This window comes from Bufo gargarizans, chromosome 4, assembly GCF_014858855.1.
Source record: "Bufo gargarizans isolate SCDJY-AF-19 chromosome 4, ASM1485885v1, whole genome shotgun sequence".
NCBI lineage: Eukaryota > Metazoa > Chordata > Amphibia > Anura > Bufonidae > Bufo > Bufo gargarizans.
In genome coordinates this window covers 308950930-308975183 of record NC_058083.1, presented here as the reverse complement: position 1 = coordinate 308975183, position 24254 = coordinate 308950930, and the positions used below count along the sequence as shown (strand labels likewise).

Below are 24254 nucleotides of genomic sequence, written 5' to 3'. Positions count from 1 at the left end.
GAGTGGAAGACTGCGTTTAACACCAGGACCGGTCATTATGAATCCTTGGTCATGCCCTTTGGGTTGTGCAATGCGCCCGCAGTCTTCCAGGAATTCATCAACGATGTTTTCCGTGACCTGTTGCAGCAGTGTGTGGTGGTCTATTTGGATGACATCTTGGTATATTCGGAATCCATGGAGGCCCACATTCTGGATGTCAGACGAGTGTTGCAACGGTTACGAGAGAACAAGCTGTTCGGTAAGCTTGAGAAATGCGAATTTCACCGATCCCAGGTAACCTTCTTAGGTTACATCATTTCCGCTGAGGGGTTCTCCATGGATCCTGAGAAGGTTTCGGCTGTCTTACAGTGGCCCCAGCCCAGTGGTCTTCGTGCCCTGCAGCGCTTTTTGGGCTTCGCCAATTATTATCGGAAGTTCATCAGGGACTTTTCCATGCTAGCCAAGCCTCTCACGGATCTGACCAGGAAGGGCAGTAATCCCCAGGTCTGGCCGCTCGAGGCCATCCGAGCTTTTGAGGCTCTAAAGTCCGCCTTTGTGTCGGCTCCGATTCTGTCGCATCCCAACCCTGGGTTGCCTTTTGTCCTCGAGGTGGACGCGTCTGAGACGGGAGTAGGCGCCCTTCTGTCTCAGCGTAGAACACCAGAGGGTCCTCTGCTTCCTTGTGGGTTTTACTCCCGGAAACTGTCTTCCGCGGAGTGCAACTATCAGATTGGTGACAGGGAGTTATTGGCCATCGTGCAGGCTCTTAAAGAATGGAGGCACTTGCTCGAGGGCTCGGTGGTTCCGGTTCTCATCCTGACGGACCACAAGAATCTGACCTACCTCTCTGAGGCCAAGAGATTGACACCACGTCAGGCCAGATGGGCTCTGTTCTTGTCACGTTTTAATTACGTGGTCTCCTACCTACCCGGTTCCAAGAACATCAGAGCGGATGCCTTATCACGGCAGTACTCCGAGCTGTCCGGGGAGGAGTCGATTCCGACTTCGGTCATACCTCCGAATCAGATCCTGGCCGCCATTCGCACCAGCCTGACCTCTCCCCTGGGTGAGCAGATTTTGGCGGCTCAATCTGGTGCTCCCTCTGGGAGACCCAACGGCAGATGTTTTGTGCCTGAGGAGTTGCGCACTTGGTTGTTGCGAACCTACCATAACTCCAAGGCCGCGGGGCATCCTGGAAAGAATCAGCTGTCCTGGGCTGTTTCACGTCTGTTCTGGTGGCCTTCTCTACGTTCCGACATCGCTGCGTATGTAGCGGCATGCTCCGTTTGTGCCCAGAGTAAGTCCCCTCGGCACCTTCCGTTGGGCCTTTTGCAACCCATAGCCACCGGGGAGCGTCCATGGTCACACCTGGGGATGGATTTCATTGTGGACCTCCCTGCATCCCAAGGCCATACGGTCATTCTCATGATTGTGGATCGGTTTTCCAAAATGTGCCACTGTGTTCCTCTCAAGAAGTTACCCTCTGCACAAGAGTTGGCCACGATTTTTGCCAGGGAGGTCTTCCGGTTGCACGGTTTGCCCAAGGAGATAGTGTCAGATCGGGGGAGTCAGTTTGTGTCCAGGTTCTGGCGCGCCTTTTGCTCCCAGTTGGGGATTCATCTCTCTTTCTCCTCGGCCTACCACCCTCAGTCCAATGGGGCCGCAGAACGATCCAATCAGGCCTTGGAGCAATTCCTTCGTTGCTATGTCTCCGATCACCAAGACAATTGGGTTGACCTCCTGCCTTGGGCTGAGTTTGCCAGGAACACGGCGGTGAACTCTTCCTCTGGGACGTCTCCCTTCATGGCCAATTATGGGTTCCAACCTGCCGTGTTACCGGAGGTATTCTCTCCCCAGGATATTCCGGCTGTGGAGGATCACCTTTCCGTCCTACGTGCTTCTTGGGTACAGATCCAGAGGTCCCTTGAGGTCTCTGCGCAGCGCCAGAGACTTCAGGCTGATCGCAGACGAGCGCCCGCTCCTTCCTACCAGGTCGGAGACCGCGTATGGTTGTCCACCCGCAACCTCAACCTTCGAGTGCCCACTCCCAAGCTGGCGCCTCGCTTTGTTGGTCCATTCCGAGTGCTTCGCAGGGTAAACCCGGTAGCCTATGCCCTTGCGCTTCCTCCTGGCATGCGGATCTCCAACGTGTTTCATGTCTCCCTGCTGAAGCCACTGGTGTGTAATCGTTTCACTTCCTCGGTTCCTCGGCCTCGTCCGGTCCAAGTGGGCAATCGTGAGGAGTATGAGGTGAGCAATATCCTGGACTCACGCCTGGTCCGCGGTCGGGTGCAGTTTTTGGTCCATTGGCGTGGTTATGGTCCAGAGGAGCGTTCCTGGGTTCCCTCCGCAGATGTCCATGCTCCTGCCTTGCTCCGAGCCTTCCACGCACGCTTCCCTCAGAAACCGTTCTTTACTCCGCGGAGGAGGGGCCCTTGAGGGGGAGGTACTGTCATGGTCTTACCTTCTTGCTGTTCTCCTTCGTTTGACATGTGCTGGCGGCCATCTTGGTTTCTGGGTTTCTTGTAGCCTCCCACCCTGTGGCTTCTCCTTCCCACTGGGAGGAGCTGGATGCCTAGCTCATATATATAGGAGGTCTGTGGCTTCAGTTCCTTGCTTGGTCCTCCTGTGTTCACATGCTTCTAAGACTGCTGCTGCTTCTGGTTCCTGATCCTGGCTTCGTCTGACTACGCTGCTGGTTCCTGATCCTGGCTTCGTCTGACTACCCTGCTGGTTCCTGATCCAGGCTTCATCTGACTACCCTGCTGGTTCCTGATCCAGGCTTCGTCTGACTACCCTTCCGGTTCCTGACCTCTGGCTTCGCAAGACCCTGCTTCGGTTTAGCCATCCGTTTGGACTTTTGCCTTACAGCTTGATTTTCAATAAAGCCTTCTTATTTCCACTTACCTCTTGTTGTACGTCTGGTTCATGGTTCCTTGACACATCCACAGACCACCATTAGTTCCAAACCCACCAAACACACAGCACACCTTTTGGTTAAAAAATATTTTTTTCTTATTTTCCTCCCCAAAAACCTAGGTGCGTCTTGTGGGCCGGTGCGTCTTATAGGGCGAAAAATACGGTAGTTCTGTGATTTATTTCCTTAGAAAGGAAGCCTAACGAAATTGACAAAAGGATGATTGCTGTATATGGTGATGATGCACCTTCCTACTACCAAGTAAAGTTTTGGGTAAAGCAGTTTACATTGGGGAATTAATTGAAGATTGGCCAAGATTTTGGAAGATTGTCAGGTCAAAATAATTGTGATAGTGCATGAATTAGGCTACTTTCACATCTGCGTTTTGGCTGGATCTAGCAGGGTTCAGCAAAAACACTTGATAATTATGATACAACCATCTGCATCCGTTATGATCTCTAAAATGGTCATGACGGATCCGGCACTAAAACCATTGTAAGTCAATCGGCGCTGGATCCGTTTCCTTTTGTGTCTGAGAAAACTGCACCATTGACTTGCATGTGTTTCATGCCGGATCTGCCTTGCTCTGCATCCCATGTCGGACAGAAAAATGCTGCTTGCAGCGGTTATCTTTCGGATATGGGAACGCAACCAACAATGACAATGAATGGTGTCAAAACAGAATTGTTTTCCTCCAGTATTGAGATCCTATGAAGGAGAAACGCAGATGTGAAAGTAGCCTTAGGCATTTCAGTTGGCATAGTTTCCAGTATCATTCATTATCTTTTGATGATGTCAAGAGGATAGGTCATCAATATAAAAATCTTAGAAAAAACCCTTTATATCTGTGGGTCACTACGATACCAAATATATATATATTTTTCACATTTTACTACTTTCACACTATAAAAAAACTTTGCATTGTTGAATCCCAAGATCCATAACTTTTTTTTTTTTTTTCTTTATATAGAGCTGGGTAAGGGCTTGATTGTTGCGGGATGACTTGTAGTTTTTATTGGTATCATATTGGCAGCATCCTTTTACATATATATATTTTTTTATGTCATTCACTATGCAGCATAAATTCCGACAACTGTGTAGTGTGGGCCTTTATGAATGTGGCAATACTAAACATGTGGAGGGGATATTATTTTTGCAAATTTGTTTTATTCTCATAAATAACAGTAATGATATGTTTGGTAAAAAGATGCAGATTGTGAATATATACTTTTTATATCTCTACTCACCAACATTCCTTCACGATAGTGTCTAAAACCAGGGGTGTATCTACAAAAGGCTAGACCCCCGCCCACTTGGTCATTTAAAAAATATAAAAATAAAATGCTTGCTAGCGCTGGATAGGAGAAGGAGTCAAAAGTTTACAGTATGCCTCCCGGGCCCTGTATGCCCCCTCAGTGACCCACACACTAGTTATTCCCCTTTAGTGCCCCTTACACGGCAGAATGCTCCCTTACAGTAGTTATGCCTCCTTCGTGCCCCACACAGTAGTTATTCCCCCGTAGTGTGACCTTCGCAGTAGAGATGCTCCTTGGTACTCCCATACAATAGTCATGCCCCCTGTAGTGCCCCACACAGTGGTTATTCCTCCATAGTGCCCCCTTTGCAGTAGAGTTGCCCCTTGGTTCTCCCATACAGTAGTCATGCCCCTATAGTGCCCCACACAGTGGTTATTTCTCCTTTGTGTCCCCACACAGTAGAATGCTCTCTCAGTTCCCCTTCACAGTAATTATGCCCCCACAGAGTAGAATGCTCCATCTGTGCCTTCACATAGCAATTATGCCCCCTTAGTGCTCCCACATGCCAGTCATGCCCCTACACAGTAGTTAGGCCCTCTTACTGCCTCCTCACAGTGAAAATGCCCCCTTAGTGCCCCCACACAGTCGTTATTTGGCCTTGGTGCCCCCCTTACAGTAGTGCTGACATCTTAGTGTCCTCCTTATACTACTGCTGGACACTTAGTGCCTCCACACACTAATGCTGCCCCCCATGTGCCCCCCTTTACAGTAGTGAAGCCACTGTAGTGTTAATAAAACAAAAAATATATTCATCTATCCCCATTCCCCTGATAAATGAAGGGCAACATAGTCGCCCCAGCAGCAAATGCGATATGGTGACGTGGTCATGCCTGCTGAGCTGAGTGGGAGATGGCACACTCTGGGGTATGATCCCGACCCATGCGCTCTCCTAATCAGCCCAGCAGGCGCAATGACATCACTGCATAGAGCCTGCTGCTGGGGAGAGCAACCTCCGAGGAGGTGTTCGGACTCAGAACAAAATTTAGGGCCCAAGTCCGACTGCTGTGTCTGTCATGCATTACGGTCCAGGCCTCGCCTGCCAGGACACACACACAGTAATCTTCACTGTGTGTGTACTGGCAGGTGAGGCTTGGGCATATGGGCCCTTACCACCCTGCTACTGAAGACCCCGATACAGTGGTAGTCCTGCCACTGATTCTGTTTATGATAATGATCCGCAACTAGTCTGCAGAAGGGCTGCCATCAGTCAAGGACAGTTGGCAGGACTCCTAGTGCTACAGCGCTATGACCAATTGTAGGTTTACAGCGGGTGTCTGGTAGTGAGCACTCATATATTAGATATTCAGAAACAGTTTCTCTCGGGGCCCCACCAATCACCTGTTTAAGCCAAATTGTAACACCAGACACAGCCATATATGCCAAAGGTCAGATCCCCACCTATCTAATATTCACTGTGTATTGAAAGGATGGGCCATCCATCTTAAAAAAAACAGAACACTTTAAAATTTTGGTCAATAAAAACATGTTTAGTTTGATTTTTAAAGTAAAATTGCCAAAATGGTCAAGAAGATTGAAAACATCTGAAAGTTGCTGACTAAAAAGGCCTAACATGCAAAATGGCCTTGTCCCAGTTCTCCGTTTCTGAGTGCCATCTGATAGGAGGGACAGTGTGTGCACAATGTGTGTGTATTTTATCTTGTCATGTAATGTTATGTCGGCATGTACCCAGTAGAGAAATCACCTCCTATTAGACCAGGGGTGGTATGGTCCTTTGGGCACGCCACAGAATTCCCTGGCATGGCAGTTGTGATGTATCATGAGGTAATTATGCCATACATCACACTCTAAAACTACACCATATTGATCAAGAAGTTTTAACATTCAGCGAAATGGAGTTGAGAGAGGTGGAAGGGGAATGAGGAACGGGAATTAGTTACAGGACGGCAGTGTGAAAGCAGTAATAATTACATCTCTTCTGTTTTAGAGGAGACATAATTATTGTGTCCAGTAGGTGGCAGCATCACATTGTTAGGATCAGGATAGGAGCTGCCAGTATTGACTTATCTGAAGGCAGGAGAAGGAGAGAGAAGAGGAAGTGTTTGGCATCTTTCCCCACAACCAGGAAAAATAATGGCAAAGTGCCTCATAGGGTAGAATGTCACGTGAAAAATGTGGTGGCGCATAGGTAAGGACTATGCTCACCTACTTGTGTATAAGGGTACTTTCACACTAGCATTAGAGGAATCCGGACAGTGTGAAAGTACCCTTAGGGCTCTTTTACACTTGCGTTCTTTTCTTCCGGCATAGAGTTCCGTCGTCGGGGCTCTATGCCGGAAGAATCCTGATCAGTTTTATCCTAATGCATTCTGAATGGAGTGAAATCCGTTCAGGAAGCATCAGGATGTCTTCAGTTCCGGAACGGAACGTTTTTTGGCCGGAGAAAATACTGCAGCATGCTGCGCTTTTTGCTCCGGCCAAAAATCCTGAAGACTTGCCGCAAGGCCGGATCCGGAATTAATGCCCATTGAAAGGCATTGATCCGGATCCGGCCTTAAGCTACACGTCGTTTCGGCGCATTGCCGGATCCGACGTTTAGCTTTTTCTGAATGGTTACCATGGCTGCCAAGATGCTAAAGTCCTGGCAGCCATGGTAAAGTGTAGCGGGGAGCGGGGGATTAGCATACTTACCGTCCGTGCGGCTCCCGGGGAACTCCAGAGTGACGTCAGGACGCCTGGCACGTCATCCATGCGCATGGTGCGCTCTGACGTCACTCTGGATCGCCCCGGGAGCCGCGCGGACTGTAAGTATACCGCTCCCCCGCTCCCCGCTCCTACTATGGCAACGAGGACTTTAATAGCGTCCTGGCTGCCACAGTAACACTGAAAGCATTTTGAAGACGGATCCGTCTTCAAATGCTTTCAGTACACTTGCGTTTTTACGGATCCGGCGTGTAATTCCGGCAAGTGGAGTACACGCCGGATCCGGACAACGCAAGTGTGAAAGAGGCCTTAGATACATACAACCATTTGGATATGCAAGTAAGGGACAAGGAACAGTTCTGCTGTCTTGAGATGGCACCAAAGTCACATGGATCTAAGGCAGCTTGAAGAATGCTAACCAAAAGGATCCAGAGCAGGGGAGGGTATTGACCTGTTAAAGGGGTTATTCAGAGAAATATATTTATGACTTATCCCCAGGATAGGTCATCAGTATCTGATCTGAGGAGGTGCGACACACGGGACCCCCGCCGATCAGCTGTTAGAAAAGGCCTTGGGCTTCACAACCTCTTCCTAAGCCATACATTGGTCACATGGACCTTTGCTATCAGAGCCCAACTCTGGAAAGAAGATGGCATTACAAAAGTGAAGCACATGTAGGTTTTCAGTGGAGTTTTTGTGCACTTGCTCTGGCATTTTATTACCAGTAAAAAATCTCAAGAATAAGCGCACACATTTTTTTGCCACCCTCATTTTTTGCTCTTTATGTTATTTGTTCTTTATGCCAGTTTTTCTGGTGTTTTTCAAGCAGTGTGTCGTATCACTCATATTTTCTTCATGGCATGACTACGTCACCATATCGCATTTGCTGCTGGGGTGACTATGATGTCCTCCATTTATCAGGGGAATGGGGATAGATAAGTATATTTTTTTGTTTTATTAACACTACAGTGGCTTCACTACTGTAAAGGGGGGCACATGGGGCGCAGCATTAGTGTGTGGAGGCACTAAGTGTCCAGCAGTAGTATAAGGAGGACACTAAGATGTCAGCACTACTGTAAGGGGGCACCAAGGCCGAATAATGACTGTGTGGGGGCACTAAGGGGGCATTTTCGTTGTGAGGAGGCAGTAAGAGGGCCTAACTACTGTGTAGGGGCATGACTGGCAGGTGGGAGCACTAAGGGGGCATAATTGCTATGTGAAGGCACAGATGGAGCATTCTACTCTGTGGGGGCATAATTACTGTGAAGGGGAACTGAGAGAGCATTCTACTGTGTGGGGACACAAAGGAGAAAAAACCACTGTGTGGGGCACTATAGGGGCATGACTACTGTATGGGAGAACCAAGGGGCAACTCTACTGCAAAGGGGGCACTATGGAGGAATAACCACTGTGTGGGGCACTACAGGGGGCATGACTATTGTATGGGAGTACCAAGGAGCATCTCTACTGCGAAGGTCACACTACGGGGGAATAACTACTGTGTGGGGGCATAATTACTGTGAAGGGGAACTGAGAGAGCATTCTACTGTGTGGGGGCACAAAGGAGAAAAAACCACTGTGTGGGGCACTATAGGGGCATGACTACTGTATGGGAGAACCAAGGGGCAACTCTACTGCAAAGGGGGCACTATGGAGGAATAACCACTGTGTGGGGCACTAAGGGGCCATGACTATTGTATGGGAGTACCAAGGGGCATCTCTACTGCGAAGGTCACACTACGGGGGAATAACTACTGTGTGGGGCACGAAGGAGGCATAACTACTGTAAGGGAGCATTCTGCCGTGTAAGGGGAAAAGTCCGGAGAACCCCTTTAAACCAGGGATCAGCAGCCTCTGGCACTTCTTTGGTAGTTACAAGAACAGCCGAGCAAGTTTGCATGCTGGGAGTTGTAGTTTCACAGCAGCTGGAGTGCCATAGGTTGCTGAACCCTGTTTTAAACCACTGTCGCATCCTGCCTAAATTGGTAACTTTTGTCTGGTGTCTATTGCCGGCTTTAAACTACAGGGTGTATTCAGACTCCAGCTCCAGATGGTATCTAAAGGTCTATGAGAAATATGAAATGCGGGACACACAAGCAATTTATTTTTTTGGTAATGGCATTTTTTGTGATTATGTGGCTTTTTTTTTTCCTATGCAGCATGATGTAGGTCTTTGAAGTTTTTTCAGGTGTTTTTACATCAACTTCTCTATGGAAAAAAAACACCATGAAGAAAATATGAGTGATATGACACACTGCTTGAAAAACACCAGAAAAACTGGCATAAAGAACAAATAACATAAAGAGCAAAAAATGAGGGTGGCAAAAAAATGTGTGCGCTTATTCTTGAGATTTTTTATTGGTAATAAAATGCCAGACCAAGTGCACAAAAACGCCACTGAAAACCTACATGTGCTTCACTTTTTGACGTGGTCATGCCTGCTGATAAATTGCTTGTGTGTCCCGCATTTCATATTTCTCATAGACCTTTAGATACCATCTGGAGCTGGAGTCTGAATACACCCTGTAGTTTAAAGCCGGCAATAGACAACAGACAAAAGTTACCAATTTAGGCAGGATGCGACAGTGGTTTAAAACAGGGTTCAGCAACCTATGGCACTCCAGCTGCTGTGAAACTACAACTCCCAGCATGCAAACTTGCTCGGCTGTTCTTGTAACTACCAAAGAAGTGCCAGAGGCTGCTGATCCCTGGTTTAAAGGGGTTCTCCGGACTTTTCATACAGATGACCTCAGGATAGGTCATCAATATCAGATTGGCGGGGGTCTGACACCCAGCACTCCCGCTGATCAACGGTATGAAGGGAAGGCGTGCACATTGCGTGTGTGCCGTCTCCCTTCTCTCTTACTGCTCAACATAGTAGCAGCCAGCTGGGATAGCCAGCAGGAATATTGGCAGGGGTGCCGGGTGTAGGATAGCTCATTAATATTAAAAAGCCCGGAGAACCAAGTGTATGGAGATAGTCATTGCACGTATACGGCAAGCTTTAAACACACATTTGCTATAAGATATGTTGCATAAAAAAAAAAAAAAACATATCCAGTTTCTACTCAAGCAGTTCCTAGTAATAGTACATCTGGAGTTTTACCCACAATGGTATTTTTATGATGCCCTATTCACTTGTTGATCTAGAGCAAGCATTGAACCAATATATCCTTGTCTAGGCTGGATTCACAGTCTGGCTCTTCCGCCCCCCAGTTCCAAGGTCTGAGACAGAAGATGGGAAGCATATAAATGGGGAACTTCTCTGTAATGGTGGCTCCTTTGAGATCAGCATTTACACAAGGAGGGCTGGATTTTTATCTCTGGAGCCCACATATGCTATCACCCTGCCATTAGTAATTCTTGAATCTCAACTTAATAAAACTGCATTAATGTCACTGAGCTGCAGGCACCCTTACCCAAAGGTCTGTCCGTAGACTCCCTTACCCAAAGGTCTGTCCGTAGACTCCCTTACCAAAATGTCTGTCCGTAGACTCCCTTACCAAAAGGTCTGTCCGTAGACTCCCTTACCCAAAGGTCTGTCTGTAGACTCCCTTACCCAAAGGTCTGTCTGTAGACTCCCTTACCCAAAGGCCTGTCCGTAGACTCCCTTACCCAAAGGTCTGTCCGTAGACTCCCTTACCCAAAGGTCTGTCCGTAGACTCCCTTACCCAAAGGTCTGTCCGTAGACTCCCTTACCCAAAGGTCTGTCCGTAGACTCCCTTACCCAAAGGTCTGTCCGTAGACTCCCTTACCCAAAGGTCTGTCCGTAGACTCCCTTACCCAAAGGTCTGTCCGTAGACTCCCTTACCCAAAGGTCTGTCCGTAGACTCCCTTACCTAAAGGTCTGTCCGTAGACTCCCTTACCCAAAGGCCTGTCCGTAGACTCCCTTACCCAAAGGTCTTTTTATAGACACGTACTGCCTGTATCTAACGCAAAATGGGGAACACATTGGAGAAGGTAGCAAATAACAACATAGTCTTGTAGATTTGAAGTTCCCATTGCTACTCACCAAGTGCAATTTCAGTAGTCCTATCAGTGGTAGAAGCGATGGCGTTTCCCATTTTTTGCCAATGTTTCTAGTATGTACTATAGAAGAATACAACACACGATGGCTCTTCCTATCTGATCAGAGGATTTCTGCAGGTAAAATAGCTATTTCATTCTAAACTTAGCTGATCATCCTGTATTGGTTGCATGCCAATTTGGAATGACCAATATAAACTGGTATACAGTGAATGTGATTGTAGGAAAAAGAGGAAAGTAAGTGAAGAATAAAACCAGGATAGTGTCAGATCGGAAAGTACCATTTCTATGAATAGGTGAATTAAAAGTCTCTTACATTAACCACCTCAGCCCCCCTAGCTTAAACACCCTTAATGACCAGACCACTTTTTACAATTCTGCACTACACTACTTTCACCGTTTATTGCTCGGTCATGCAACTTACCACCCAAATTAATTTTACCTCCTTTTCTTCTCACTAATAGAGCTTTCATTTGGTGGTATTTCATTGCTGCTGAAATTTTTACTTTTTTGTTATTAATCAAAAGTTACCGAAATTTTTGCAAAAAAATGACATTTTTCACTTTCAGTTGTAAATTATTATTTTTTAAACTACATTTCTACATAAATTTTCTCTAAATTTATTGTTCTACATGTCTTTGATAAAAAAAAGAAATGTTTGGGTAAAAAAAATGGTTTGGGTAAAAGTTATAGCGTTTACAAACTATGGTACAAAAATGTGAATTTCCGCTTTTTGAAGCAGCTCTGACTTTCTGAGCACCTGTCATGTTTCCTGAGGTTCTACAATGCCCAGACAGTAGAAAACCCCCACAAATGACCCCATTTCGGAAAGTAGACACCCTAAGGTATTTGCTGATGGGCATAGTGAGTTCATAGAACTTTTTATTTTTTGTCACAAGTTAGTGGAAAATTATGATTTATTTTTTTCCTTACAAAGTCTCATATTCCACTAACTTGTGACAAAAAATAAAAACTTCCTTGAACTCACTATGCCCATCACAAAATACCTTGGGGTGTCTTCTTTCCAAAATGGGGTCACTTGTGGGGTAGTTATACTGCCCTGGCATTTTAGGGGCCCTAATGCGTGAGAAGTAGTTTGAAATCAAAATGTGTAACAAAATGCCCTGTGAAATCCTAAAGGTGCTCTTTGGAATGTGGGCCCCTTTGCCCACCTAGGCTGGAAAAAAGTGTCACACATGTGGTATCGCTGTACTCAGGAGAAGTCGGGCAATGTGTTTTGGGTGTCTTTTTACACATGCCCATGCTGGGTGAGAGAAATATCTCTGTCAAATGACAACTTTGTATAAAAAAATTGGTAATGTTGTCTTTTAGAGAGATATTTCTCTCACCCAGCATGGGTATATGTAAAAATACACCGCAAAACACATTGCCCAACTTCTACTGAGTACGGCGATACCACATGTGTGACACTTTTTTGCAGCCTAGGTGGGCAAAGGGGCCCACATTCCAAAGAGCACCTTTAGGATTTCACAGGGCATTTTGTTACACATTTTGATTTCAAACTACTTCTCATGCATTAGGGCCCCTAAATTGCCAGGGCAGTATAACTAACCCACAAGTGACCCCATTTTGGAAAGAAGACACCCCAAGGTATTTTGTAATGGGCATAGTGAGTTCATGGAAGTTTTTATTTTTTGTCACAAGTTAGTGGAATATGTGACTTTGTAAGAAAAAAAAAATCATCATTTTCCGCTAACTTGTGACAAAAAATAAAAAATTCTAGGAACTCGCCATGCCCCTCACGGAATACCTTGGGGTGTCTTCTTTCCAAAATTGGGTCACTTGTGGGGTAAATATACTGCCCTGGCATTTTAGGGGCCCTAATGCGTGAGAAGTAGTTTGAAATCCAAATGTGTTAAAAATGCCCTGTGAAATCCTAAAGGTGCTCTTTAGAATGTGGGCCCCTTTGCCCACCTAAGCTGCAAAAAAGTGTCACACATGTGGTATCGCCATACTCAGGAAAAGTTGGGCAATGTGTTTTGGGGTGTATTTTTACATATACCCATGCTGGATGAGAGAAAAAAAATCTCTAAAAGTCAACTTTTCCCATTTTTTTATACAAAGTTGTCATTATAGAGAGATATTTCTCTCACCCAGCATGGGTATATGTAAAAAGACACCCCAAAACACATTGCCCAACTTCTCCTGAGTACGGCAATACCACATGTGTGACACTTTTTTGCAGCCAAGATGCGCAAAGGGGCCCAAATTCCTTTTAGGAGGGCATTTTTAGACATTTGGATCCCAGACTTCTTCTCACGCTTTAGGACCCCTAAAATGCCAGGGCAGTATAAATACCCCACATGTGACCCGATTTTGGAAAGAAGATACCCCAAGGTATTCAATGAGGGACATGGCGAGTTCATAGAAGATTTTTTTTTTTTGCACAAGTTAGCGGAAATTGATTTTTTTGTTTTTTCTCACAAAGTCTCCCTTTCCGCTAACTTAGGACAAAAAGTTCAATCTTTCATGGACTCAATATGCCCCTCAGCGAATACCTTGGGGTGTCTTCTTTCCAAAATGGGGTCACATGTGGGGTATTTATACTGCCCTGGCATTTTAGGGGCCCTAAAGCGTGAGAGGAAGTCTGGAATATAAATGTCTAAAAATTTTTACGCATTTGGATTCCGTGAGGGGTATGGTGAGTTCATGTGAGATTTTATTTTTTGTCACAAGTTAGTGGAATATGAGACTTTGTAAGAAAAAAATAAAATAAATCAATTTCCGCTAACTTGTGCCCAAAAAATGTCTGAATGGAGCCTTACAGGGGGGTGATCAATGACAGGGGGGTGATCACCCCATATAGACTCCCCGATCACCCCCCTGTCATTGATCACCCCCCTGTAAGGCTCCATTCAGACGTCCGTATGTGTTTTGAGGATCCGCGGATCCATGGATCGGATCCGCAAAACACATACGGACGTCTGAATGGAGCCTTACAGGGGGGTGATCAATGACAGGGGGGTGATCAGGGAGTCTATATGGGGTGATCAACCCCCTGTCATTGATCACCCCCCTGTAAGGCTCCATTCAGACGTCCGTATGTGTTTTGTGGATCCGCGGATCCATGGATCCGCAAAACACGGACACCGCGGATCAACAAAACATATACGGACATCTGAATGGAGCCTTCCAGGGGGGCGATCAGGGAGTCAATAAGGGGTTAATAAGTGACAGGAGGTGGTGTAGTGTAGTGGTGTTTGGTGCTACTTTACAGAGCTGCCTGTGTCCTCTGGTGGTCGATCCAAGTAAAAGGGACCACCAGAGGATCAGGTATATTAGACACTGTTATCAAAACAGCGTCTAATATACCTTTTAGGGTTTAAAAAAATCGCATCTACAGCCTGCCAGCTAACGATCGCCGCTGGCAGGCTATAGATCCATTCACTTACCGGCCGATCCTGTGAACGCGCGCTCCTGTGTGCGCGCGTTCACAGGAAATCTCGCGTCTTGCGAGATGACGCACCGGCGCGTCCAGGAGAAATTACAGGGCCGCCGCAAAGACGCATCCCTGCGTGTGGCGGTCCTGTAGTGGTTAAAGGGAACCCATACTAACGGCAGCATAAAGTAGAGACAGTTAAAAGTAAGTGGTTGCCGAGAACCAACATCCCAATCATTGCAGACTGGGCCTGGAACAGAGTCCCGGCCACCTGAGAAGAGTCCTGGTTATTCATGAAGTCCTGCTCTTCTGATGGCTGACAGGCTTCTACATAGTTTTCTCCCTTTCTCTCTAGGAGAGAACTGCCAACCATCAGCAGATGGACGAGGAGATCAGGAGATTATGGATAACCAGGACTCTTCTCAGGTAGATCTGACTCTTTTCCAGGCCTGGGCTGCAATGATTATGGTGCTGGTTCTCGGCAACCACTTCCTTTTAGCTCAGTAGTGACACATCGCTGACATCAGCATTTCTGTCACTATTTTATGCTGCTCTCAGTGAGGTTGGCATAAAGTTGATGACAGGTTCCCTTTAAGGGCTGATTCACACGATCGTGGACGACCTGGGATACAAGTGTGTGTCAGCCACATCTCCTGGGCCAACTACAGCACCCCGGACCTAAACTGATTATCATAGTAATCGATACAGTGAATTCGACTGTGAGAAACGGCCGACAAATGGGCCGTGTTTCCCAGGCTGACCACAGTCATGTAAATCAGCCCTTAGGGGTTGTCTAAAGAAAAATATTCTGACGTTTTCAAACCAGCATCTGGAACTGAAACTTTTGTAATTGCATGTAATTAAACAATTTGCATAGCCACTGAGTTATTCAATAAAATGTATCTGCATAGGCCACCTGCTGTTTTTCTTATATCGCTGGCCACCGCACTGAAGTTTACTGCAGTACCCGACACTGCGACCTTGTACATGTGCCTGGTCTTGCAGCTCAGTCTATTCCAGTATACAGGGCAGAGTGTGGTAAAGCTGCAGTACACCGCACATCACACTGCCATGTACTGCAGTAAGGGCCACTGTTCTTTCTTTCTGCTGATTCATGGATGGGAGCCCCACTAGTCTTTGGTGGTTTATTTTATGGATATGCCATACGGAACAATCCATTTAAGTGGTTAAATCATGTGAAATTCAGCATCTGTGTATGCAAATACCAATGAGAAGCCACACAGAGCATACATACATTATAAATTCCTTCTCTAAGTTCCTTTGGGTCCATACTGAGATCTTAGGGGGAAAACAATATGGTGTATGTCCGTTAACCCCATCCCATCTAAATTTAGGCCTTTATAACGTGTCAATTAATTTTTTGGCTTTTTTTATCTCCACCTTTCGAGAGCCATAAAGGTGGAAGGAGGGATTGTTTCTTGTTTGCTCAGGATTATTGTTTCCTGGGAACAGGTCATCAATATCAAATCAGTGGGGGGCCGACACCTGGCGGCCAATCAGCTGTTTGAAGAGAAGGCCGTGCTTGTACTAGCGCTGCCTTCTTTTCACTGTTTACCTGCTCGCCGTCGCAACTGTGGCGGTAAGCAGGTGTAATTACAACTAAGCCGTCCTATTCACTTCTATAGCTCCTTCCTATTTACTTGGACATAAAGGAGCTGTCCCATAGAAGTGAATAGGACAGCTTAGTTGCAATTACACCTGATCACTGTTGCGACGGCAAGCAGGTAAACAGTGAAGAGAAGGCAGCGCTAGTACGAGCACGGCCTTCTCTTCAAACAGCTGATGGGCGGGGTTGTAGGCAGTTGGCCCCCTCCGATCTGAATATAAATAAAGCAGACAACCCCTTTAATCCCTTAGTGACCAACCTGTTTTGGGCCTTACTGACCAAGCTTTTTTCTTCATTTATTTTTCATCGTCACATTCCAAGAGCTGTAACTTTTGTAACTATGTAGCTGTATGAGGGCTTGTTTTTGCGGGACAATTTGTAGTTTTTAATGGCGCCATTTTAGGGTGCGCATAATTTTCTGATTAACTAACTTTTATTAACTCTTTCTGGGAGGCAGATGGGGAAAAAACAGCAATACTGCAACTGAGTTTTTACGTTATAAGTTTCGCGGCGTTCATTTCTTGGCATAAATAATATGATATCTTTATTCTCTGTGTCAGTAAGATTACTGCGATACCAAATATTTATATATATTTTTAACATTTTACTTCTTTTCTGCAATAAAAACCCCTTTTTAAAAAAAAAAGAAAATCTTTTTGCATCACTGCATCTCAATACCAATAACGTTTTTTTATTTTTCTTTCTATGGAGTTGTGTGAGGGCTTGATTTTTTGTTGGATGACTTGTAGTTTTCATTAGTATCACTTTTGGGGAAATAACACTTTTTCATGGCTTGTTATTAAGTTTTTTGGTGGCGACGAAGCAAAAATAAGCAATTCAATTTTACGGCATTCACAGTAGGGGATAAAATGTACATGGTATTTGTAAAAAAAAAAAAAAAAAAGCATTTTTTTCAATTGGATTTTTTTTTTCACCACTTAATAGTCCCACAAGGGGACTATAACAGACAATCGTGTCATTGCTTCCAAAATACAATGCCCATCCCTATAGTGCATTGCAATTTAATGTCAGTGGTATACTGACATTGACCAGCAGGCTGCGCCAGAGAGGCATAGCCTGCTGAAGAACATTGAAGGCAGGCTTGGGGCCTATACCAGGTCCCAGCCTGCATTACACACATCCACTTACATGCGGAGGGCACTATTGCCTGCTGGTGCGGACTGTTACGGCAGGAGCACAGCTCCTATGTAAGAGACAAACCTCTGCTCTCCGCTGCATGGGAGACCCATAAAAAGGTGGCAGCCAGTGGTGTAGGGATCGCCATAGCAATTGCTATGGGGCCCTACGCCACTGGGGGCCCATCCGGGGGCAAATGAGGTAGGCGGTGGAGGGGGCTGGAACGGGGGCGTACCTGAGGGACGGAGGGTGAGCCATGCACCAGCACTGCAGCGCAGGAAATTGGAATCCCAAGTAACTTCCGGAATCCATTGGGAGCTGCAGGGCAGGCTGGGGGGCCGAAGGCGGGCACAATTAGTGGGCGGTCCATCCGTGGCCCAGGCCGGCAAGGGTCTGGCCGGGGAGGAGTCAGGAGCAGTCAGAGCAGGCGATCAGCACAAATGAGGTAGGCAGTGAGAACTTATGATTTCTGAGATACTTGATCTAAATTCTGAAGTTAAAAAGAGCTGCCTGCAGAGTGGGGCCCCCAAGAGAAGCAAAGGGTGCCCTCCTTAGCATTGCAGGTCTGCAGGCAGCTCTTTTTAACTTCAGGATTCAGATTATCAGACTCTCACTAATTACAAATTTACAGCACACACACCCCTGTAGTGTCCACCATTAGACAGGGGAGGGAAGAAATCCCAGAACTAGAGTGTGCCCCCCAACTGGGGTTTCTTCCCTCCCCTGTCTGATGGTGGACACTACAGGGGTGTGTGCTCTAATAAGTAAGTGAGAGTCTGATGATCTGAAGTTAAAAAGAGATGCCAGCAATGATAAGAGGGCGCCCCTTCCTTCTTTTGGGGGGCACACTCTAGTTCTGGAGTTTCTCCCCCCTTATATGACAGACTAAGGGTACTTTTACACTTGCGGCAGGACGGATCTGGCAGGCTGTTCAGCCTTTCGGATCTGTCCTGCCACTATTTTGCTGGACCGCTGCTCCGTCCCCATTGACTATAATGGGGATGGGGCGGAGTTCCAGCGCAGCACGGCACTGCGCGTTGAGAGGCCACCGGACGAAAAAGTTAGACTTGCAGTACTTTTCGGCCGCCAGCCTTTCATCGCACACTGCTGCGCTGCACCGGAGCTCCATCCCCGTTCCCATTATAGTCAATGGGGATGGAGTGACAGCAAGGCGAAATAGCGGCAGGACGGATCCGACAGGCTGAACAGCCTGTCGGATCCGTCCTGCCTCAAGTGTGAAACTACTTGCAAGTGTGAAACTGCTCATGGCGGTGGGAGATCTAGGATGGGTGTTTGGGTGGGAGCTCTGGAAGGGGTGGTGGGAGGCCCGATAGATATGTGGGGGCTGGGGGGGGGCCATAAATTGTTTTTGCTATGGGGTCCATGCATTTCTAGCTACGCCCCTGGTGGCAGCCCAGCCTAAGGCCCCTTAGTGACCGCCGTAAAAAGGCATTTGGGGGGTCACTAAGGGGTTAGCTCTTTCCTGAGGTAAAGGAAAAAAACAGCAATTTGCCATAGATTTTTTCTGTGTCAAAAATGTTGTGTTATTCATTGTGCAGTATTAATAATGTTACCTTTCATTCTATTAATCATAGCATATTTCGTGAAAAAAATATAGTTTTTTTGTCAGCGCATTCCAGGAGCTATTCAAGGAGTTAGTCATATTTAAACTGTAAACTGGAGAATCGCTTTGAGAACATAAATCCATGCTGAAAATTGAAAACTAAAAGGCACAATTTCACTACAATGGAATTATCTGTACTAAAAATGTTAGTATCGGATGTAACAAGTAACATTCTGTATCTCAATGCCGAAATATGGCAAGCATTCACCCTAAGCTCACACCTGAGCGTTTTACAGCGTGTCCCTACGCGCTGTAAAACGCTCAACAAGGAGAAACCAATGCTTCCCTATGGGAATGGTTCTCACCTGGGTGTTTTACAGCGCGTACGATCGCGCTGTAAAACGCCCGACGCTCAAACAAGTTCTTGAGCTTTTTTGGGGCGTTTTGTCGCGCGTTCCCGTACATCGATATTCGGGAACGCGCGACAATGGGCGTTCGCTTGTCTCTGTATGCGCGATTGTAAACGCCGGTACAATCGCGCATACAGAGCGCTCCTTTCAGAACGCTCAGGTCTGAACCCAGGGTCAGTAATAAACTAGTACAGTGTAATAAATCAGAATGACATTCTAAGGCTACATGCTTACGACCGTGCCGTTTTTTGCGGTCCGGAAAACGTGGATCCACAAAAAACGGAAGTCGTCCGTGTGCCTTCCACAATTTGTGGAACGGGCAACCGTCAATATAAATGCCTATTCTTGTCCGCAAAGCACGGACAAGAATAGGACATGTTATATTTTTTAGCGGGGCCGCGGAATGTTGCAACAGATGCGGACAGCACACGGAGTGCTGTCCGCATCTTTTGCAGCCCCATTAAAGTTAATGGGTCCGTGGCTCCGGATGCAGACCCAAACAACGGCCACGTGCATGAGGCCTAAATCAGAGGTCAGCAACCTTAGGCACTCCAGCTCTTGTAAAACTACAATTCCCTCCCAGTATTCTCCTTTCATTTCTATGAGAGTTCTGAGAAGAGTAGAGGAAGTATGCATGCTGGGAGTTGTAGTTTCACAACAGCTGGAGTGCCCGAGGTTGTCTAACCCGCTCTAAATCATCACAAACATATGAACACAGCCTCACCTATTCACAGTATCTAAGTGTTAGGCCTCATGCACACGGCCGTTGTTTTGGTTCTCATTTGAGCTGCAGTTTTGGCGGCTCGGATGCGGACCTATTCACTTCAATGGAGCTCTGTGTGTGCTGTCCGCATCCGTCTGTATGAAAGCAACCTACGGCCACGGATCACGGACACGGATGCCAATCTTGTGTGCATCCGTGTTCTTTCACGGACCCATTGACTTGAATGGGTCCTTGAACCGTTGTCCGTCAAAAAAATAGGACAGGTCATATTTTTTTGACGGACAGGATACACGGATCACGGCCTCGGCTGCAAAACGGTGCATTTTCCGATTTTTCCACGGACCCATTGAAAGTCAATGGGTCCGCGAAAAAAAACGGAAAACGGCACAACGGCCACGGATGCACACAACGGTCGTGTGCATGAGGCCTAAGGCATATAAAAAGTGCTAGGCCGCATTCACACAGTGTTTGGTCAGTGATTTCAGTCAGTGATTATGAGCCAAAGCCAAGAGTGAGGCCTACACTGAAATAAGGTATAATGGAAAGATCTGCACTTGTTCTGTGTTTTTGACCTGCACCTGTTTTTGGCTCAGAATTTCTGATGGAAATCACTGATCAAACACTGACTGTATGAAAGCGGTATTACAAAGAGACAGATTCATACCTGAACTATGTTTTTTATTCTCACTACGGCGGAGTTGTTTCGCTTGCCCTTTTTTCTTTTTCTTTTCTTCATCAAGACTGGGAACTTTCTCAGGAACTTGTCCTAGAATCACCTTCAGACTGTCTTTGCTGGGTGGAGGGTCGACCTGTGAATTACTCGTGGCAAGCTCTGGATTTTGTTTTGAACTCTTTCTCTTTTTCAACCTGAACAAGTTCAAAGAAAGAGTACATTATTATTGATGTAAAGGTGCAGTACCAAGTATCAAGAAATGTACTCGCCACAAACCTTGGGCCTCAAAACTTACAGGAAATGTGTTAAGAGTTGCCCATAGCAGCCAATCAGAGCTCACCTTTCATGTCTTAAAGTCTTCTGAAAAAATGAAACGTGAGCTCTGATTGGTTGCTATGGGCAACAAATGGTGGATTTACATCACTTTTTATGCCTCCGTTTGACGTTACAAAAGAAAAGGATTAAAAAAGTATACTTTTTTTTAAAGTGGAACTCTATGGTGAATGGATGCCATTGTATGGCATCAGTCTCTGAGGCATCCGTTTAACGTATACGTTTTTTTGGTGGCCTAAGACAGTTTCCTGTTAGACAGTTTTGATAAATGAGTCCCCTTGAGTGTACACAGCCAACTGATTTAGGCCCTGATCACACTAGGGTTTAGAAAATGCATTTGGGATTCAGTTTTGATTTCTATCACTTTTGACAGCATATCTAGCACAGCATTCAGCATTATCACTATTCTTGGGGTCAAAAATACTGGAATGGCGATACCAGCCCACTGGTAAACTTTTGGATCTGTTGGGCAATGGATCCATCACAACATCATGGTTTCCATAGTAAGGATTCATTCAGATGACTGTATCTGTTATGCGAATAGGACGTGTTCTATCTTTTTTGCAGGGCCACGGAGCGGAAGTACGGATGTGGGCAGCACATGGTGTGCTGTCCACATCTTTGGCGGCCCCACTAAAATGAATGGGTCCGCATCCATTCCACAAAGTTGCGGAACAGATACAGACAGAAATATATGGTCATGTGAATGGGCCCTTAACAAGAATCTCTTCTCCATTCAATGAGGAGAGTGGTTTCATTTGAGGACCGTGCAGGTCCATGTATTCCATTGACAGCCCATTGATTTCACTGGGAATTAAACATCATCACCTTTGAAACAATCTAGTTGATCATCTGCTAATGAATACCATTGAAAGAAGTAAAAAAAAAAGCCCCATGAGGTATAGAGGCCAAACGTATATCTATTAAAGTCTATGAGTAAGGCCTCATGCACACGACCGTTTTTTTTTAAGGTCCGCAAAAACAGGGTCCGTAGGTCCGTGATCCGTGACCGTTTTTTTGTCCGTGGGTCTTCCTTGATTTTTGGAGGATCCACGGACATGAAAAATGAAAAAAAAATCTAAGTCAAGTTTGCCATTGAAATGATAGGAAAAAACGGACACGGATCATGGACACGGATCACTGACGCGGATGACAATCTTGTGTGCATCCGTGTTTTTTCACGGACCCATTGGCCGTGAAAAAAATAGGACAGGTCGTATTTTTTTCACGGCCAGGAAACACGGATCACAGATGCGGCTGCCAAACGGTGCATTTTCCGATTTTTCCACAGACCCATTGAAAGTCAATGGGTCCGCAAAAAAAAACGGAAACCGGAACAGCGGCCACGGATGCACACAACGGTCGTGTGCATGAGGCCTAAGCTGGAGTGTGCGCTGGAAGACTTTCCCAGTGCATAGTATATGCCAAACCTACAGATGTAATGTAAATTCAGCCACGTGTTAGCGGATAACCTGAATCTCACAGGAAGTGTCAGACAGGTTTGATTTTAAAGGGACACATCCATCACATCTTTTTTTAGAATTTTTGACCTTTTGGCAGTACTATACCACTTAAAATATAAAAGATTGTCCCTCTATAGCGGTCAGCAAAGAGTGATAAAAACTCCTGTATAGATAGGGAACCTATTGTCCGTTTACTCAAGCTGTGACGGAAAGATGTTGTCTGTTAGTAAAATAGCAGATTGGTAGAATTAGGATAACACTAAGACAGCTCAGTTTTTCTCTTGATAAGCCTAGATAAAGATTTCACTCATTCCTCTTCCCTCTCTGGCCACAGTGAATGTTCTGACTAAGGAAGTCAAGTGAGGCTTGGTTTAAAAGTCCAAACAAAGGGGGAAGTTAAAGAGCCAGGACAAGAATTTGAATACATGGCGTGTCTTCAAAAATATATATCCAGAAAACATCAACTAATTTTTTTGTAAAAATACATAGAATACATGGATTACATAGAATATTCACATATAGGCGGTTAAAGGGAGTCTTTCACCTAAAATGACCATTATACACCACAAACATCATGATATCCATTACATTCCCCATATTATAATCTTACCTTTCATATTGCTGTCCGTCGCCTATTCTCTCTTAAAAACGCTTTTATTCCATATGCTAATCAGGTTCTGAAGGTGCCCAGGGGCGGCGTTTATGCGGCCGGTGCCCAGGCTCCACGGCGCTGTTCAAATCAAACCCCTCCCCTTTCACCCCTCTGGCCCGCCCTCGGTTCTTCAGATACCATCCTCCAGTCAATGACAAATCCGGCGCCTGCGCACTCCATTACCCACTAGGGCAGAGGCAGCAGAGCGTTTAATCCGCATGCGCCGGCCAGGGGACGTGTGCAAGAGGCCTTATATGTAAGGACATGTCTTATCTGTCTTAGTAGTCAGCTTATTTTTCTTAAAGGGCTTCTGTCACCCCACTAAACTCTATTTTTTTTGGCTTCTTATAATCCCTATACAGCGATATGAATACATAATGTTATTAGTCATTTTGGTTCAGTAGATCATGAATAAAACGTACTTTTATAATATGTAAATCACCTGTCTACCAGCAAGTAGGGCGGCTACTTAAAGGGCTTCTGTCACCCCACTAAACTCTATTTTTTTTGGCTTCTTATAATCCCTATACAGCGATATGAATACATAATGTTATTAGTCATTTTGGTTCAGTAGATCATGAATAAAACGTACTTTTATAATATGTAAATCACCTGCATTGGCTTGTTTATAGGATTAATAAAATCTAGCCATTATTTCACTTGGTGTTTGTATTCCCTTATACGGAGTGCCCCTCATTTACCTACTATTTTTTCTGATAAAATGGGAAATGCCAGAAATTTTTTATATGTGGACATTTGATTTAAAAAGCGAACACTGAGTGTACTGATACTAGATTTCTAATGACATATATGTCTAACACCAAGCGCCTGTAGCAATAAGGAGCGCTTCAAATGAATTACATCTGCTCTTATGAAGCCATTTGTGAATAGCCTCTTTTGTCTAAATTTTAGACCTTTGAGGATAAAGGTTGTGATTTATTTCCATTTACTTCCTTTTTCCTATCTGGTTACACACTAGTGGCTTTCAGTGAACACAGTGAAAGCAGAACCACTCAGCACACAGTAGTAGAATCTGATAAATAATCCTATTCACGTCAGTGAGCGCGTCCCTGCAGTAACCGGCTCCGTCCACTGGACAACAGATGGCGCTGTGTAGTGCCGGAGCCACAGCAGAAGAGCTGATTGGCGGGTGTGCACGGTGTCTGACCCCCACTGACAGCGTATGTCGAATTGGACAACTCCTTTAAGAGATTAACGTACAGTATGTGGACCACCAGGACACAGCTGATGGGTCTGCCTCTTGTTCTGGCATAGTCATAGAGAAGAGCTCTGGGTGCAAGACCTCCCTGTATGATGTCCATACGCCTTACTAGAGCACATGGACAGGTGGAACCTCCACTAATCACTAGA

The 24254-nt window shown here is 45.8% G+C and overlaps 1 protein-coding gene across 2 annotated transcripts in view; it reads right to left on the bottom strand.

The window, feature by feature from the left end:
* The window catches only part of NCOA7 (nuclear receptor coactivator 7), a 208769-nt gene that overhangs the window by 100023 nt on the left and 84492 nt on the right, over positions 1-24254 (bottom strand). For both annotated transcript variants that reach the window (XM_044289485.1, XM_044289486.1), the window contains exon 3: positions 20427-20629. In XM_044289485.1, the coding sequence (XP_044145420.1) occupies positions 20427-20629 (203 nt within the window). The remainder of the gene's footprint in view (positions 1-20426; positions 20630-24254) is intronic.